Here is a 15,884-nt window from a genome sequence, read left to right as displayed (position 1 = left end):
CTGCAAAGAGAGAGTAAGTTGGTCTCGCACACACAAAGACTAAGCTTTGCCTGGATGGTTGTAAGAAATGTCTTTAATTGCCCAAAGCATCATTTCTGCACTGCCTGGAAGCGGTGCCTCCCACCAGCCTCCAACAAGTGGCAGGGTAGGTCATTCATACAACACATGACCATAAAAATATGGTGCCAACAACCAAAGTAACCAAACCAGCTGCTGGTTAATGCAATACACGTAGAAACAGTAAACCTCAGAGTACCAACCTTGCTTTAACCAACCCCTTTCTGGCAACACAGCTTTTCCCTATCCCTCCCCACCACTTGTGAAACCAATTCCTACCACAGAGCCAGCAAGGCGCGAGGCTGAGGCGGGTCTGGGGCTCAGGGACAGCGAGTGACAGAGGGTGCAGAGGGCAGGCAGAGGGCAGAGCCTTGCCTGGGATCAGCCCTGCTGGAAGGGTCATGCTGCAGGAATCGAGCGGGACCACAGGCGGGAGAAGAGCTCTGCCAGCCTGCCAGGGCCTCTGCTGGGGACGCTGACAGTGGTCCAAGGCTCCGGAGGGAGACACACACCAACACAGCTGCAGAAAAAGCTTACAAGGGGCAAACTACAGCTGGCGAGGGGAGGGGACAGGGCAGGCAGGGATCCTTCATCAGCTGTCACAGAGAATACACGTTCCAAATTTTTAAAGGCACATCATAAGCTTAGCAGCATTTGGGAGCCAGTGTTTCTTGCTGGTCCTACTCAGAGGCTGCAGACAAGAGTGAAGCAGAGGTGAACTGAATGTAAGAAAAATGGACAAACTCGTACTCCTGTCCCCAAACTACATCCCTCCCAGCTCCCAGTATGCCTTTCTTTCCTAGAAAAAAAAATAATAAAAAAAAGAATCAAGTAGTCTTAACAGCTGCTGGGTCTACCTGCTACTTACTATAAAGGAGTAGGGGAATCTGGTCAAGTGCAAGGCAAGTCCATCCCAATCCACAAGGACAGAAATCAAGGATGCCAGGTTCTCCTGTATGAATCGGTTACATCACTTAAAACTAAATACTCACATTTTAGAGGGGCAGCTCAGGTTTCTAGGCTGGCAGCAGCCAGCACTGTCTGATGATGCCCAGAACAAGACTTAAGATTTTCAGGGAAAAAAAAAAATTTAAAAAAAATCCCTTTACAAAAAAAGTGCAGGTTAGAGCATAAAGAACCATTTCCATATTGGATAGCCAGTTATATTTCCTCCCTGGAAAAGGAGCTCTGAGCCAGTATGGAAGGTGCTACAAGTGCAGTGTACTAACTAGCATAAAATGTGTCGTGAAGCCATTTGATTAAAAAAAAAAAAACCCAAAACAATCCCCACAAATAACCGAGTGTTCATACTCTTCCTATGAGGGTCATTAACCCTTTAAATGGTGCTTTCCCCACGCATATTTTACTTAAAGCCACAAACCTAAGTATTTAGGATTAATCAAGTAGTGATTTCTGGGACTCTGGGGACGTCCTTAGGTCTTTAAAGTGAACATACACGTGCCCAACTTTCAGTGCTGCTGTGAGAGCGGCTGTGGCAGAGGTCAGTGACGGCTCTGGAGTGCTCACACACACTGTGGAGACAAGAGAACCCCTGCCAGGTCAAAAGTTAGCAGCCAACACCTGTGGCTGCAGTGTGAGGGAGGAGTGTTCTCTCTGAGCACTCACTAACGCAGCCCTGTGCCTTTGTCCACATGTGCAGTTACACTAAATGGAGCAGCACTTGGAAGCAAGCAGTCAGGTCCCCCTGATTTGGCCACAGCATGGAGTGGTTATATACCTTGCCATATGAACACAGTCCTAGGAGGTTTCGTTAGAGCAAAATGTATTAATGATGTACCCGGGAGGAGTTTGGCATGCATGGGGCATCAAAAGAAACTTCACCGCAGGTGCTATTTACCCTACAGGCTCACAGTGCATAACCAGCACAGAACAGCGCTTCCGTGGTGTACTCAGACAGTTCTGTCTGTCCCCGAGTGCTTTCTGACCACTTTGCTCCCGTGGACCTGATCCACTGCCAGGCTCTCCACGTCCTGCGGCTGCGCGGGCGCGGCGTGGTGGATGCGATGAGCCACCCCGATGTGCGCCTTGTGCGGCTTCTCGCGGGCAGGGCTGTGCGACTCGCCGGGAGCGCGATCCGAAGGGATGGGCGGAATCACCAACGGCCTCTCCTTGATCAGATGCACCTCGGCCGTTTCCCTGGCCAGCAGAAAGGGCGTGGGATCGGGCATGGCATCCACGGGCTCCCGCAGCACCAGCTTGCGGCTCTCCGACCCTATTCTGTAGGCCTCTTCGAACTCGGGGTTCAGCGGTGTGGACAGGCTCTTCTTCATCCTGCGCCGCGGCGTTTCCGGCAGTTTGTCCTTGGGAGGGGAGGGTTTGTAGCTGGACAGCACGGGGCTGCCGGACGGGGTCCCCTCCGAAGTCCCGCTGGCACTCATCAGCTTCTTCTTGGCCGCATGCAGCTGAGAGGTCAGATAGGCAATCGTGCTCGCTCTCTGCTCCAGTTCACTGGACAACATATTGAGCTTATGGCTTTTCATTTTTAACTCTTCCAAATACTTCTTTTCTCTTTCTTTAATAGTATTTTCCAGCACCATTATCATTGCGTTCTTTTGTTCAAGTTCTTTCAACAATTCACTGTTTTCAGCCTCTTTGATTTTCAGCTGAGCTTCAAGATCCTTGCACTTACTTTTGAGTTCATCACTTCGTGAACTGCCACTGTCTACAACAGGAGAAGCAGAAGTGTTTCAAGTTAACAACAGCCATTATGTAGAAGTGCAATAGGGTTCCCCTGCCATCCCTAAGAGGAATCCAAAAGACTAACTTCAGCAAATCCTCATCCCACACCATCCCTGATCCAGGGGGTTAACCTCAGGGGATTATCTTATTTCTGCTCATAATACATATAAAATAACTAGGATCTAGTGTATACATACACACACACACACATATATATTTATAAATAAAAGCTTTGTGGTTAATTACAGCATCAGCTCAGCTAAGTTTTAAAAATAGTCCCAATCTTCTGCCCCTAAAATTTGTGTCCTGTGTTCCCATATAGCAAGCAGGGAACTGACTGTCTAGTAGAGTCAGCAGTTCCAGGTGCTATTCCTGGATCTTTCACGGATTTCCTGTGTGACCTTGGGAAAGAACTTTTGACATTTATTTCATAAATAACTAAGTCTGGAGAGTAGAAAAGAAAATACAAACATTGAAAAAGATTAGTAAATTGAACATGAATACTAACAGAAAAATGCCATGTATTCCTTACCTGACGAGTCTGAACTCTTTACAGTCAGCTCATAGGTTAAATCTGGGGAAAAAAAGTTGTTTATTTTTGTTAGAACATCATCATGGAGCCCATATATCACCTAGTGAGCAGCTTTCAATAAATACAGAATTAACTCCTCCCACTGCCCAAAGCAAGAATAAGAGATTCACTACAAATTACCAAATACGTACAACTGAACTATCAGCTTTTTAAAGAACAAATAAAAAACCTGGCTTTGATCAGCCAGTTTGCCATGAGATACAGTCTGAAGACCCTAAATCCACCCTGCTGGTGGTCTTTGGTGCTGAGGTTTCACTGCTGAGTAGAAGCAGCCACTCCATGAACAGGCACCTGTGCAGCGCTGCTGCAGCCGGCGCAGCTCCGCGTGCAGCCCCTTCAGGGTGTTGGCGTGTTCCCGCTGCAGGAAGAGCAGGTTCTTCTGGGCACTCTGCAGCTGGTACTCCAGGGTGGAGGTGGCCATCCTGACCCTGCCAGGGAACACACATGGAATTGTGATGGTGAGTTACCTTGCACATATATAGGGATCTTCCCTCTGCAGCCAGGATCGCCAGGAATGGCTGAATTCTACTGTTAATGCATTGACTGATGTGTGATCATCAAATGTCACAAAAGGTTTTTCTGCTTTAGGACTATTTCAATTACAAGTGCTTTAAGTTCACCAAAAGCCTAATTATACTGTAGGCTGGAGCAGGGAACCCATTGTTTGGAGTTAACACATTTAAAGGATTAACTTCAGACAGTCTAAGTCATTAATCTCGTTACAAGTTAAAAGCAGAACTCTGAGGAATGGGCTACTGTGTCCATCTTGCTGAGGGTTTCCACTTACCCCATGGGACACAGGGATTGGTAAAATCCTTGGCAAGAACAAGGAAGAAAGCACTAAAATGCAGCAGCTCTAAGGAAAAAGGCAGAGCAGGCGTTTGAGCACAGCCAGGCTGGTGGCACTGCCATGGATGTGGCTGCCATGGGTGCCTGAACTGAGATGTGGGTGCTGGGACCAGCACAAGGAAAGCTCCAGCTGCTCCTGAGTTTCCTCAACACAGGGTCCAAGGACACAGAACAAAACAAGGACAGTGCTTCACTCAAAGAGAAAACAAACAGATTTTTCTTGCTGAGGTTACGAGTACATGGAAACCTGTTACACCACTGGGTTTCCCCTACAGAACAGCCTTGGCTACAGCAGTGCTCACACCCAAAGACAGACACAGTTAACAGAATGATGCTGACAGACATCCCTGAAGACCCCTGTGCTGCCAGTGTTGTGACTGGTCCTGATAAGGCAACAATGGATACAGTAGGAAAAGCTGAATTCTGTTATATGTGTAGAAACCATTACAGTAATTAGGTTAAAAGGATAAGTGAGGAGTCAGAACTCCTGCTGCCTGGACAACCACCTGCAGTGGCATTGCAACCATGCCTGAAATTATGGGACCACACCCAGTGTCCAAGATGGACCTTAATGGGTTTGCCTTGCCATGGCAAGTGCTCTCCATTGGGACTCTTTGCTATGGAGTTCTTATGGCAAGAATTTTTTTCTACCAATTTAAAACTGGTAGAGCATAAGCTCAGAGCAAGTGACACACTTCTGTTATTCCTAAACATATCACAGCCCTGTGTTTAATTTTATATTTTTATTCCCCAAAAGAACACCAGGCTTGGTACTCCTGCATCTTTAGTGATGCACTAAAGCACCTGGGGATGTGATGTAAAAATCACACACACACAGAGCCCTCCTGATTTCATCAGTGACCTGAACTGACTTTGTCTTCTGTTGATTTATCCCTACAGAAACAAATATTTGATTCTAAAAAAATAAAAGGAAGGTGTGAAAGATGTTAACAAATCCACTTTGTGCAGGTGCCAAACAGCCTGGTTACCCTGTAACAGAGATCAAGGATTAAGTTCAGTGCCCAAGAATGTGGGTAGCAGTGCCAGCTGTGCTTTGTCGAGTGAATGGATTATTCTACAGTTACCATGATTAGCAAACAAGCAAAAATTATGGACTAAACACATTCTAAGAAGAGATTTCTAGGGTAGTTAAACAAATTTTGCAACACCCCATCACTGCCACAATGGTGGTTCCTCACAGCCACAGTGCTGGAGGGCTGTTGGAAGGGGCACTACACAGTCACAGCAATTACTGTGGGGCACCATTATTTCTGAGGAGTGAGGATATTTAAGCTGTGATACATTTTCAAAGTGACATCCTCTGGCTTGCAAAGCTGACATCAGACAGACAGGAGCTTTACTGAATCATCCCATTTCTCCAGTGTTCATCCTACTCTGATCTACCCAGCATGACAGCAGGATAAAGTCACAGCTGGAGCTCTGACTGTGCAGGACATTGAGGCTCAGAAGGGAATCTTCATCGAGGAATGTATTTTCCAAAAGAAACCCTAAGCTGTGATAGGAGTAGGTGAAAGAACAGCCTCCACACAATAGGCCAGAGCTTCTGTTCTCACAATGGGTATTAATGGTGGCTTTACACCTGTAACTGTAACCTGTACAGGAAAATACTTGCCTGAATAAGAAAATATTTTATCAGCAGCAACAGACAGTAAGTGTTCATAGCTCAGTCCTTGCAAATAAACACGTTCATTTAAAACTAGTTTCTAAATGTTAAAAAAAAACCCAACAGAACAAGGCTCTCACTATTAATCTCCTCAATTGCTTTTTCACTTTGATCTTCTGCATCTGAAAGATCACACCAGGATTACCTGCTCTGAAGAAAACAAATAAAATCAGAGCCAAGTGAGTGTTATAGGCTTAAGAAGAAAATAAGAACTACCAGCACCAGAGCATCATCTTCCTGCAGCAGCACTAAGTTAATCAGTGACATCAATTAAATCAACCCACAATGAGTTTTAGCTGCAGCCCTTCTGCACTAAGCAGCCTTTCTTTGCTTTTCCCCCCTCACTGCAGCCTGGCTGTCTGCTGTCCTCTCTCCTTCCCTTCAAGGGAAAGATGAAGCCACAGCCTCCATGGATGTGTGGGCAGCAGATCCAGCTCCAAACCCGCTCACCCACCCACTCAAGCCTTTTTACACAGCACAGGCAGCACTGTGAACTCTGTCCCCTGTGCTCTGGGGAACAGCCAAAACCATCTAGTGTCAAACCAGGGAAAGGGAAAGAAAGTGTCCTGCACAGACAGTCACTATACAGAGACACAGATTTGCTATGTCCCATAGTCCTGGGATTGCACTAAGCTGATTTCATCTCGGGCTCTCTGAAACACGAAGGTCAAAAACCACAAGAGAAACAAATGCAGAAGTCAATGGGGCCCTTTACAGCCCAGAGGGGCAATCGCCACCTCCCACCATGGAAGTTGGTGGGACAAGCTCCCAAATCTACCAGGCTCTGGCTGGATGGTGGCAGATAAATGACACCAGGGCTGGGAAGAACGCTGTGACTGCATACACAGCACAGAGTTATGTTACTGTGCTTTTCCCCCCTTCCCCTTTGTCTCCAAACAAAAAAAAACGTTCACTATGTTCTTACACAGACAGAACTGTGCAATGCAGAGCTTGGCAAAGTCCCCTGGGAACGCACACAGCATTTGGGAAGGATGACAGAACACTAAAGGGACACTGCAGTGTCCAGGGGTGATGGCGAGGTGACACCTCTCCTCTTTGGCAGCAGGAATGGCCCTAAACACCAAGTGTCCAACCTGTCAGCGACAGAGGCTTTGTGCAGATTGTGCAATGCATTCCAACCTTCAAACATCCACAATTTTTCAGGACCACCACACCACCAAATATTTCTATATATCACTTAGAGATTGAGCTTCAACTCCTCCAAACAATGGATTCACAATTTCTTTTGAATATAGCCAAGGAGGAACAAATGGAATGAGTCAAACAGAATTCCCTTGGGAACGTTAAGCACAACTCTTTAATCATGACTACACCTACCTAAGCCATCATCTGCCAGTAAAGCAGAGAAGGTAACTTCAGTTGTCATTGCTGTAATCTCACCTTAAAAAGGAACTATTCTGTCTCCTTACAAGTACATGCTCTCTTCAAAAGGGAATAGACACACACTAAATCTTATATGGAAAAGGAAATAATATTAAACAGGAGCTTTCAAAATGCAACTTAATCACATGCTCACCATAAACAGTCACTAACATTTTAACAGCCACATCTTGCCTTGCAGAGGATGTGCAGGCTCCAGGCCTTTTTGGATCTTAAGCATTTGGAGAGAGTTCAAAATGTTTCAAGGCAACGAGCATCTGGCAGCGTATCAGATGCCTTTGCACAAAATCAGAGCATCTCTATACCCTGCTGCAAGATAGGAGGAGGGAGATGCAAATCTCTGACCTTAGACACAAGTCCAAAGAATGGAACAAAGCCCAAACAGCAGTGATTTAACATTTCCATTCCTGTTTGGTATCCACTAAACAGAACACAATAACCTCCTCTGACGTGGATGGGGTGACCATCACCTGAGAAGCTGCTTTAGCTCCCTGCCAACCCATAGCCTTGAAATATGTATGGGCAGACATTTTCCTCTCGACTGCTCGCTGGCCAGTGCTCCATCAAAACGTAACAAAAGCTGACAAATGTCACTTGTTTGCTACACAAAATACAACTTCAAGAACTAAGCAAGGACAAGTGGGTACCTCATGTAAGAGCCTCCAGAGCTTTAGCCCGACCCCATTTTACAGACTGTTACTGAACACACCGAACTTACCTAAACACAGCTTTAATGCTAAAATTACTGACAGTCACTTTATTGTTCTTTGCTTAGATCAGCTCTCCATCTCCGAGACATAATGCCATCCCCAAAGTGTTTGCTCAGCTTCCTTCAAAGGACATAACAAAGGAGACCCTGCAGCCTCCACAGCCAACTCAAGGGCTTTGCTCTCTTTCTGCTTGGACATTTGTTTGAAGTCCCCCACAAACCAATTCTATCACACCACTACACGTCTACTAAAGCAGATTCAGCAATAACACAGCTCAGTGACAAAGTGTTCCAGTTTCAGATTTCTGCTCACCCCTCGTTCATCTGTGCATCAGACTAAGCCAGTTCAACTAGTCCAGTGCTGCTGAAATCAAGCTTTTCAGACAATACACTCAGCCTACACATCCACCTCGGGCATCCCCTCCCTTCTGCAGTGCTCCCTTATCAGTGAGTACCTCTTGCAGGAACACCTCCATCCTCAGCCTTCTGCATGACAATGTAACAATGCTTACACACCATTAGGGACCCAGCAACTTGTTCTTTTATTCTTTTCGTTTGTGTGTTTTAAACCAAGCATAATTAGTAGTTCTTTCCCGGAGACAATGGAGGGGAAGAAAGAACTGTGTCACTGTCCTCCCAGAGGAAGGACATGATTTTGCTTTCTCAGCTCCTTTTCCATTTCTAACTGCTTTTGATGCTATTTTACTCAGTGGTTTCTCTGCCTGACTTTCCCATCATTTTCTGATCAGAGGCTGTGTAAACTCTTTGCAGTTAATCTCTCAATGTCCTGCAAGCACACATTTCAGCATTTTAGTAGGATATATTTTGTTACTCTTACAGCAGCTGGTATGGCAGCAGGAAGAATAATTGAGTGGACACCACCCTGGTAGCAATGATTGAATTCTGGATGCTCCAAAGGAACCAGCTGGTACCTTTGCACAGAAGTCGCTGACTGCCTACGTGTCTACCTGGAGTCAGGAGCATTGACAGGAATAGTTCACATGGTGCTTTCCCTGTCCTTGAGACCACCCAACCCCAGAGCTGTCACAAGGGAAGAGACTAAAGGGAATCAGCTGTTAAAATCACTACTGTGACAGAGTATTAGAGAACCAAACCAAACGGTCCTGCAGTGGCATTTCATACAGACACACTTACTGTGACCAATACCAGGGTATGCAAAGCTGTGGCTGTACAGCTGTCAGGAACAAATAGCTTACTCTGGCAGGAAGCTTTGAAAATTACCTAATTTGAGCCTAATTCACTTTAGGGAGACAAAGAAGGTATTCTCTAAATGACAGTACTTCAAAAGCACCCCTTTAACAATGATGAAGTGACAATAAAAGCCCTCATAAGCAAGACTACATTGTCATGTAGAAGAACAGGTTGCTTCTCTCCTGCTCTCTAGCACACTCCTAAAGAATGGCTCCTCTATTTTATTCACCCCTTCATTCTAAGGATAAAACAGTTTGTTATTTTAATATAACCTCCAGCAAAGCCACAGAATGCAAACTGCACCCCAATCACAACCAGGCAGCCACAATATTGCAAAGACACGTTAGTCTTTCTAGTAAACCAACTTCTTTTGTCAGAAGAATGACAAGAAAATTAATATTCAATTCTCCCAGACTATCACAGTATCAATGTTACACATAAACCCGAGCCTCATTCTATTTTTTTCCAAAGTCATTACGAAAGTTCTCCAGCTTCAGTTAAAGCTGAATCAGGACTTATGTTAGTAAGGTGGGCTGTGGGTGGTTTTGGTACAAGGATCTGTTATGTAGAACTCAAAATTCATGCTTAGAAATCACGTTATACTACAGAATAGTCATGGGGTTTTTTACAGATCACATGCTCACTTATGAACACTGCATGCCCTCTTTTAATGTTGTCCTCTATGATCAAGAATGTGTGAACTGCACCAGAAATTGAAGAAAATGTATTTGTGCAATATAAAAATTTGCCCTTTCTGAAGCCTGCTGAAGCACAAGCCAAAAGAATTACTGAGCTGGTCTCATATAACCAACTTGGCTGGGCCTTTTCCTGCTCCCAAACTCACAAAAATCCATCAGCACACAGATATGTGGCTATTGCACTGCCCAGCCCAGACATGACTTTGTCTCACCCATCCTACTCACATACACTGAGCAGGAATTTAGTGCTGCATTCCTGAAATGCTCCAGAATCACCTTCCTGGTCATTCAGTGAACCAGGCCAGGGAACTGGTGCAGCTGAAAACAAACCTGTTTTCCCACTGGCTGTTTTCAGGTGGTGTGTTCACTGTGCAGCACTGTAGATGCCTGGGGAAGGTGAAAAAAAAAAAAAAGAATCTGTAAGCAGGTCAGGAGGGTGGTACAGGCAGAACTGCTTCCTGCAGCAGCACCAGCTCCAGGCACTTGCCTGAGCTTGAACTCCTAGTGCATGAAGTGCAGAAATGATGATTTTCAGAGGTTACCAGGAATATGTGTGAAACATGGCAGAAGGCACTGAAACCTTAGAGCAAGCTAAAGAAATCTGTCCTGAGAGATCATTTACAGAGAGCAGCTATTGTAAAGCAAACTCTACAGAACTGCACAACTATTTCCAGGCAAGTGTAACAGGCTGAGATTTTCTCTAATGCATTCTGTGATGCTGTTTCATAAGGCATCGATTTTTATTATTTTAGAACAGCAACTACACAAATCAAACACACAAAAATTGGTCTCCACTTTGCTAAAGGCTTTGAGAGCTGCTGATGAAGGAAATCTGGTAGTGGTGATGACCCATGTCCAAGTCCTTTCTTAAGCAAGATTTTTTTTGGTTTTAAATAGGATGCCAAGACAAAGGAACCCGAACAGAGGTGCTTTATACCCTCCCTTACATAACCCAGGTATCTCAAACTGAGATAATAAAGCTTAGATCAAGCTTTCCTGAGCTGGAAAGGAAACAAGCAGCCACACTTCTGTTACAAAGAGAACCTGCCGGCTCTGACATCATTCCCACGGCTTCTCCTCACAGATGGACTCTTCCCGAGCTCGACACCTCTGCTCCACAGAAATGCGATCTGCTGTGCCTTTTGTGCCCTCCCTCCGGGCACCGACTCGGATTACGGGGAGCTACTGTTCCCTGACATATTTTCAGCCTTTCTGGAGACAGCTACCATTCTGTTCACAGAGATGCCATGACATTTAACAGTTTTCAGTCCAGCATTGTTTTTAAAGAACACTGATTTTAAATCTCGTGTCTCTAAGAGCAGCAAAATATTTTAACATTTTAAATGCAAACCAAAGGTTTCCTTAGAGTAAAATGAGAACAAACATGCTCCTCAATAGCAGGAAAGAAACAGCAATCGAAAGAAAAGCCTTTTTTCAATGATTATTTAAAACCACTCAAACGAAGAGCTTGCAGAAGTTCCAATACACTCTGAAAACATCAGTTTCAGCAATATTTAGTCATGCCTCTAACGTCTAGTAGTAAATAAATTTATTTATTCCTATTTATAGTACCGTAGTCTTTAACATCACCAGGAGAAATTAGCTGGCAGACAACGGCAAAGCATTATTAAACAAAATCATTCACTGTTCACATGGAGATAGACTAACAGCCATTATCACACTGCTGGACATCCTGCTTTAGAGGAAGGTATTTTTTACATCACTTGAAAATGAGCACAGAGACGAATCAGGGCCACATTCATTGATGATCCCACGGTCAGACAGGTAAAGGTGATGGAACAGAGGTGAGGGACAGCAGGTGGCAACCAGGGGTAACATCAATGAACTATCTGCCATCTTCACGTGCTTTGCTGAGGTACATTTGTGAACAACAAGGGAGTGGAGGGTTTGTCCCGGCAGAGCCCTGCTGATGGGGCTTGTGCCTGAACAAAGGACACCCTCCCACCTCAGCCCCACCCAGGCCGTGGGCACGGGGCCTGGAGCGCTGTGCCCGGGCTGTGCCGACCCTTGAGGAGCGCGGGCTCTGGTTACACAATGGGCTCATGGCAGCAGAGCTGTGTGTGCTGCCGGATTGTCACAGCCACTCGTGCCCCGTGTGCCGCAGGCAGCCAGAGCTCAGCCCTGGCAGGCACCTCTGTAAATTCTCCTTTTGGTGCCTGTGCTTGCCAAACCAGCAGTAAGAAAAAAAACTATGTCCCACACTCAACTTTTCCCCCTCCTCAACTTAGTTGACTGCTGAATTTTCAGTAAAGTGCTGCTTAACTAAACCCAGCACTTCTGGTTACTAACAGACACAGATACATAAATAGGCACAGAAAGTATCACTTGTCAGAAAAAAAAAATTCTTCACCATTATAAATTTTCAGAAAGATGAAGACGTCTGCTCTCTACAAAACAAACTACAACTTGCTACCCTTTTTAAACTTTACTATGCAAAATGAAGTTACACATGAACTTGAGTAAAATTATTAATAGTAATCTTTTTACCCAATACGAAAACAATCCTTCACAGTTTTTCTACTTTAAACCACTATTTTTTAAGCCACAGAACAGAAATGAGATGCCTAAAAATTACAACTGTACTCCCTCTATCATGCTATTTATAACGCTGAATAAATATTTTATTTTACTTTATGATCCACACTCTGCCATAACAGCATTGGGGAGTTTGTGTTCTGCCTCCTGCAGTTAAAGGACTGACTAATGTGGTAGATCTGGATGAACAAATATATTGTCTTTAACACCTACAGCCTCTTGAAGTAGGGCACACTAAGGAACAGTGGGGATTTTTGTAGCAAAACACATTTAAAAAATAATTTAAAAGCCCTGAAAGTATGCAGCTGCATTATGTACAGAAAACAACTGTAAGAAATGACATTATTGCTTTTCTACAGTTTGCAAGAACTACTGGACTGTAAACTACAGAGTATCTGGATTGGTCATGAGACCTTTGTCTTTTCCAAGGGGATGAGGGAGGAAACTTTACAGATATATTTAAGCAGAAGTACAACAAGAGGATGAAAACAAGTGGTTAGCATCAATTTAGCCAATATTCCTTCTTTCCATTTAAGCAGCTGATACTTTCCTCTATTATGACCTCCCAGTATTTGTTGTTTCACTAAAAATGACTGCTGGAACCTCAGTACAACCAAAAGCTTGAAAAATCAACAATATTACAAGTCAGCCATTATCTGTGTATGAAGCACTTGCTTTAAATTGCCAAACTAAAAAGCAATGTGCAGTTTAAGAGCATAAATGTCAATCTCCCAGAGGCTCAGTCATAATAACGCACTACAGAATTGCATTCACTAATGAGCAAATTATATGGGAAAAGGCACTGTATTTACAGTCACATCCATTTGTCTTTTATTTTTTCATTAAGGAGTATAATTGGTATTGCAAAAGCTCAATATAGCTTTTTAAGTGTAAGCATCTTACCACCTAAGTAAAGCCAACAAGTACCCTGGATGCTTCCTATGCACCTGCAATGCAGATCAAAATAGACAATTCCACCCCCAGGGCTGCTTTAGCTTCTGTATTCACATTTACCTTCACTGTCTCAGCTTTTCTCAGTTTAATAAGGTGGGCTCAGGTGCATTCTGCTGCCGTCCAGGGCAGGAAGGGCCCCTCCTTCCTCCAGCCTGTCCCACCCCATGTCCTGCGCAGGGAAACTGCGTCTGGAAGCATCTCCATGTCTGAAGACGCCCTGCACTTCTCTGCTGCCACATCCACAGATGACAGGCGTTCTCCTCCAAAGAAAAAATCTCCTCCTCCCAAAAGAAGCGTATTCCCTACCCACTCCAAAATATACACAACCCACCCGTCCCGCCCTTTGCAGGCCCTGTGCTGCTCATGAAAACGACACTGTTGTTACTTTGTAAAGTGAAAAGGCGCGATGTCAAAGGCGCCTGCGAAGGATGCGGGAGGATGCGGTGTAAAACCTGCCCCGGTGGGTGCAGGGGGAAGCGATGGGCGGGCGCTCTCCTGCTTTGGGGCACATCCCGAAATACCGACACGTCCTTGTCCCCGCATCGGCACAAACGGAAAGGTACAGCGAGATGCAGGGCAGTCCCTTCAGCCGCTGTGCTCCAGTGACCAGAAAAGGGCCCTGGATGCTCTCAGGAGCGCGCAGGGAGCGCTTTGGTCCAGCGCCAGGCGCACCGGCCCGGAGCCGCCCTGCGCGCACCCGCCGCGCTGCTGCTGCCCCGCAACGGCCCGGGGGGCTCCGGCCGGCTCGGGGGGGACTCTGAGGGGGCTCCGAACAGCCCTTGGGGGACTCTGACCGGCCCTGGGGGTCTGATCGCGCCCCACCTCCAGGGAACCTCCCTCGGCCGAGGCGCGGCTCCTCCCGCCGCCGCAGGTCCGGGGCCGCGGCCCCGCCGCCGAACGCGCCCCCACAGCCCCGCCCGCCCCTCACAGGAGGGTCCCTCGGCGGGCGCTGGATTCGTGTGAGGCGGAAAAAGGCCTCAGCAGCGATGCCGCCGCCCCGTTCCCCACCCAGCCCCGAGGGTCGCGATGCCGCTGCTGCCGCCCCCTCAGCCGGCCCGGGGCGGAGGGTACAGCGCGCCTCAGCCCCGCGCCTCGACCGCCGGCCCGCCCGGCCGCTCACCTGCTCAGCCCCAGGCGGCTCCGCCGCTCGCCCCGCCCGGAGGGCGCCCCGCGGGGCCGGCACTGAGCGGCGGCACCGGCGGCACCGGCACCGGGGGCGGCGACGCAGGCGCAGGTGCGGCTGCGGCACCGGGCCCGTCGCTCTGGCAACGCGGGGACAGCGCGGCCGCCCCGGCCCCGCCCGCCACGGGAACGCGCGAGGGGCGGGGCGGGGCGCGCGCACGGGAGCGCGCACCTGGGGGAGAGGAGAGGAGAGAAAGAAGAGAAGAGAAGAGAAGAGAAGAGAAGAGAAGAGAAGAGAAGAGAAGAGAAGAGAAGAGAAGAGAAGAGAAGAGAAGAGAAGAGAAGAGAAGAGAAGAGAAGAGAGTACACGCTGTCGTGGTTGAAGCCCAGAAATTAAGCACCATGGAACTCCCGCCTCTCTTCTTCTGCCTCCCCGGTGGAATGGGGAGGAGAATAAAAAGTAAAACTTGTAGGTTGAGGTAAGAACAGGTCAGTAATTGAAAATAAAATGAAAAAGAATAATAATGATATATAATAATGACAATAAAAAGGGAAAGGCGAAACACTCCAAACAAATGATGCACAAGGCAATTGCTCATCTCCAGTTGACTGATGTCGGACTAAGCCTCCCCAGACCCAGATCAGCCTCCCCTCCAGGTAACTCCAGTTATGCCACTGGGCGTTATGTCCTATGCTGTGGAATGTCCCTTTGGCCAGTTCAGGTCATATGTGCCTCCCAGTTACTTTTGCAAACCTCCTCACTGGCAAAGCATGATACACAAAAAAGAAAAAAAGAGTTCTTGACTTAGGATAAACAGAACTTAAAAGCCAAAACAGTGTGTTAGCAACACCATTCTCATTCCAAATTCAGAACACAGCTCTGTACCAGCCACTGAGAATAAGTGAGCTCCCTCCCTCCCTCTCAGCTGAAGTGAGGACAGAGGTGCACCAGGTGTGTCCGTGTGCTGGGAGCAGTGTGTGTGCACGTGTGTGCTGGTGTGAAGGATGAGGGGGGTGGAGACACATCTGTGAGCACAAGCTGTGGTGTGTGTGCTCCAAAGGATCATGGCAACATGTGTGTGGATGTGTGGGAAAAAGCCTGCCTGGAGTCTGGGGGAGGGTTTGTGCTATTGGCACACGTGTATGAATTTTCCTCAAGCGCAGTGAAACAAGTGCAGCTGCAGCAGAGCCCCAGGAGAGCTGTGGGGTTGCAATTCCTGCAGCCTGCTCTGCACATGCACCTTCACTCTGCACTGCCATTTCTGCATTAATATCTGAATAAATGTGACCTACCACCAGTAGGGCAGGCTCTGGGTGTGCAGCCCTACGTGGTTGGATATTCTCTGCATT

The 15,884-nt window shown here is 46.8% G+C and overlaps 1 protein-coding gene across 4 annotated transcripts; it reads right to left on the bottom strand.

The window, feature by feature from the left end:
- Positions 1–55: 55 nt before the first annotated feature.
- CCDC92 (coiled-coil domain containing 92) lies at positions 56–14,721 on the bottom strand. Of its 4 annotated transcripts, none has more exons than XM_014875105.2 (5): positions 14,533–14,612; positions 10,233–10,289; positions 3,641–3,777; positions 3,290–3,331; positions 56–2,740 (listed from the first exon to the last, which is right to left on the bottom strand). In XM_014875105.2, exons 3-5 carry the CDS (start codon positions 3,768–3,770, stop codon positions 1,968–1,970), a joined length of 945 nt encoding a protein of 314 aa, XP_014730591.1. In that variant the 5' UTR covers positions 3,771–3,777; positions 10,233–10,289; positions 14,533–14,612; the 3' UTR covers positions 56–1,967. The 4 variants fall into 4 exon arrangements, with proteins under 4 accessions (XP_014730591.1, XP_088032260.1, XP_088032258.1 ...); XM_088176134.1 differs by lacking the exon at positions 14,533–14,612 and adding an exon at positions 13,473–13,735; XM_088176132.1 differs by lacking the exon at positions 10,233–10,289 and having other exon boundaries at positions 14,533–14,721.
- Between the last annotated feature and the right edge of the window lie 1,163 nt (positions 14,722–15,884).

This window comes from Sturnus vulgaris, chromosome 19 (assembly GCF_052056855.1).
Source record: "Sturnus vulgaris isolate bStuVul1 chromosome 19, bStuVul1.hap1, whole genome shotgun sequence".
Classification (NCBI taxonomy): Eukaryota; Metazoa; Chordata; class Aves; order Passeriformes; family Sturnidae; genus Sturnus; species Sturnus vulgaris.
This window is presented reverse-complemented; position numbering and strand designations above follow the sequence as displayed.

What these genes read in the sequence shown, in the direction of transcription:
- CCDC92 (XM_088176132.1), bottom strand. Translation starts at nt 3,770, where the DNA reads ATGGCCACCTCCACCCTGGAGTACCAGCTGCAGAGTGCCCAGAAGAAC. An exon ending in GCTGCAGCAGCGCTGCACAG is followed by an intron (nt 3,332 to 3,640) that starts GTGCCTGTTCAT and finishes TTTTTTCCCCAG; the next exon opens with ATTTAACCTATGAGCTGACT. An exon ending in AAAGAGTTCAGACTCGTCAG is followed by an intron (nt 2,741 to 3,289) that starts GTAAGGAATACA and finishes CTCCTGTTGTAG; the next exon opens with ACAGTGGCAGTTCACGAAGT.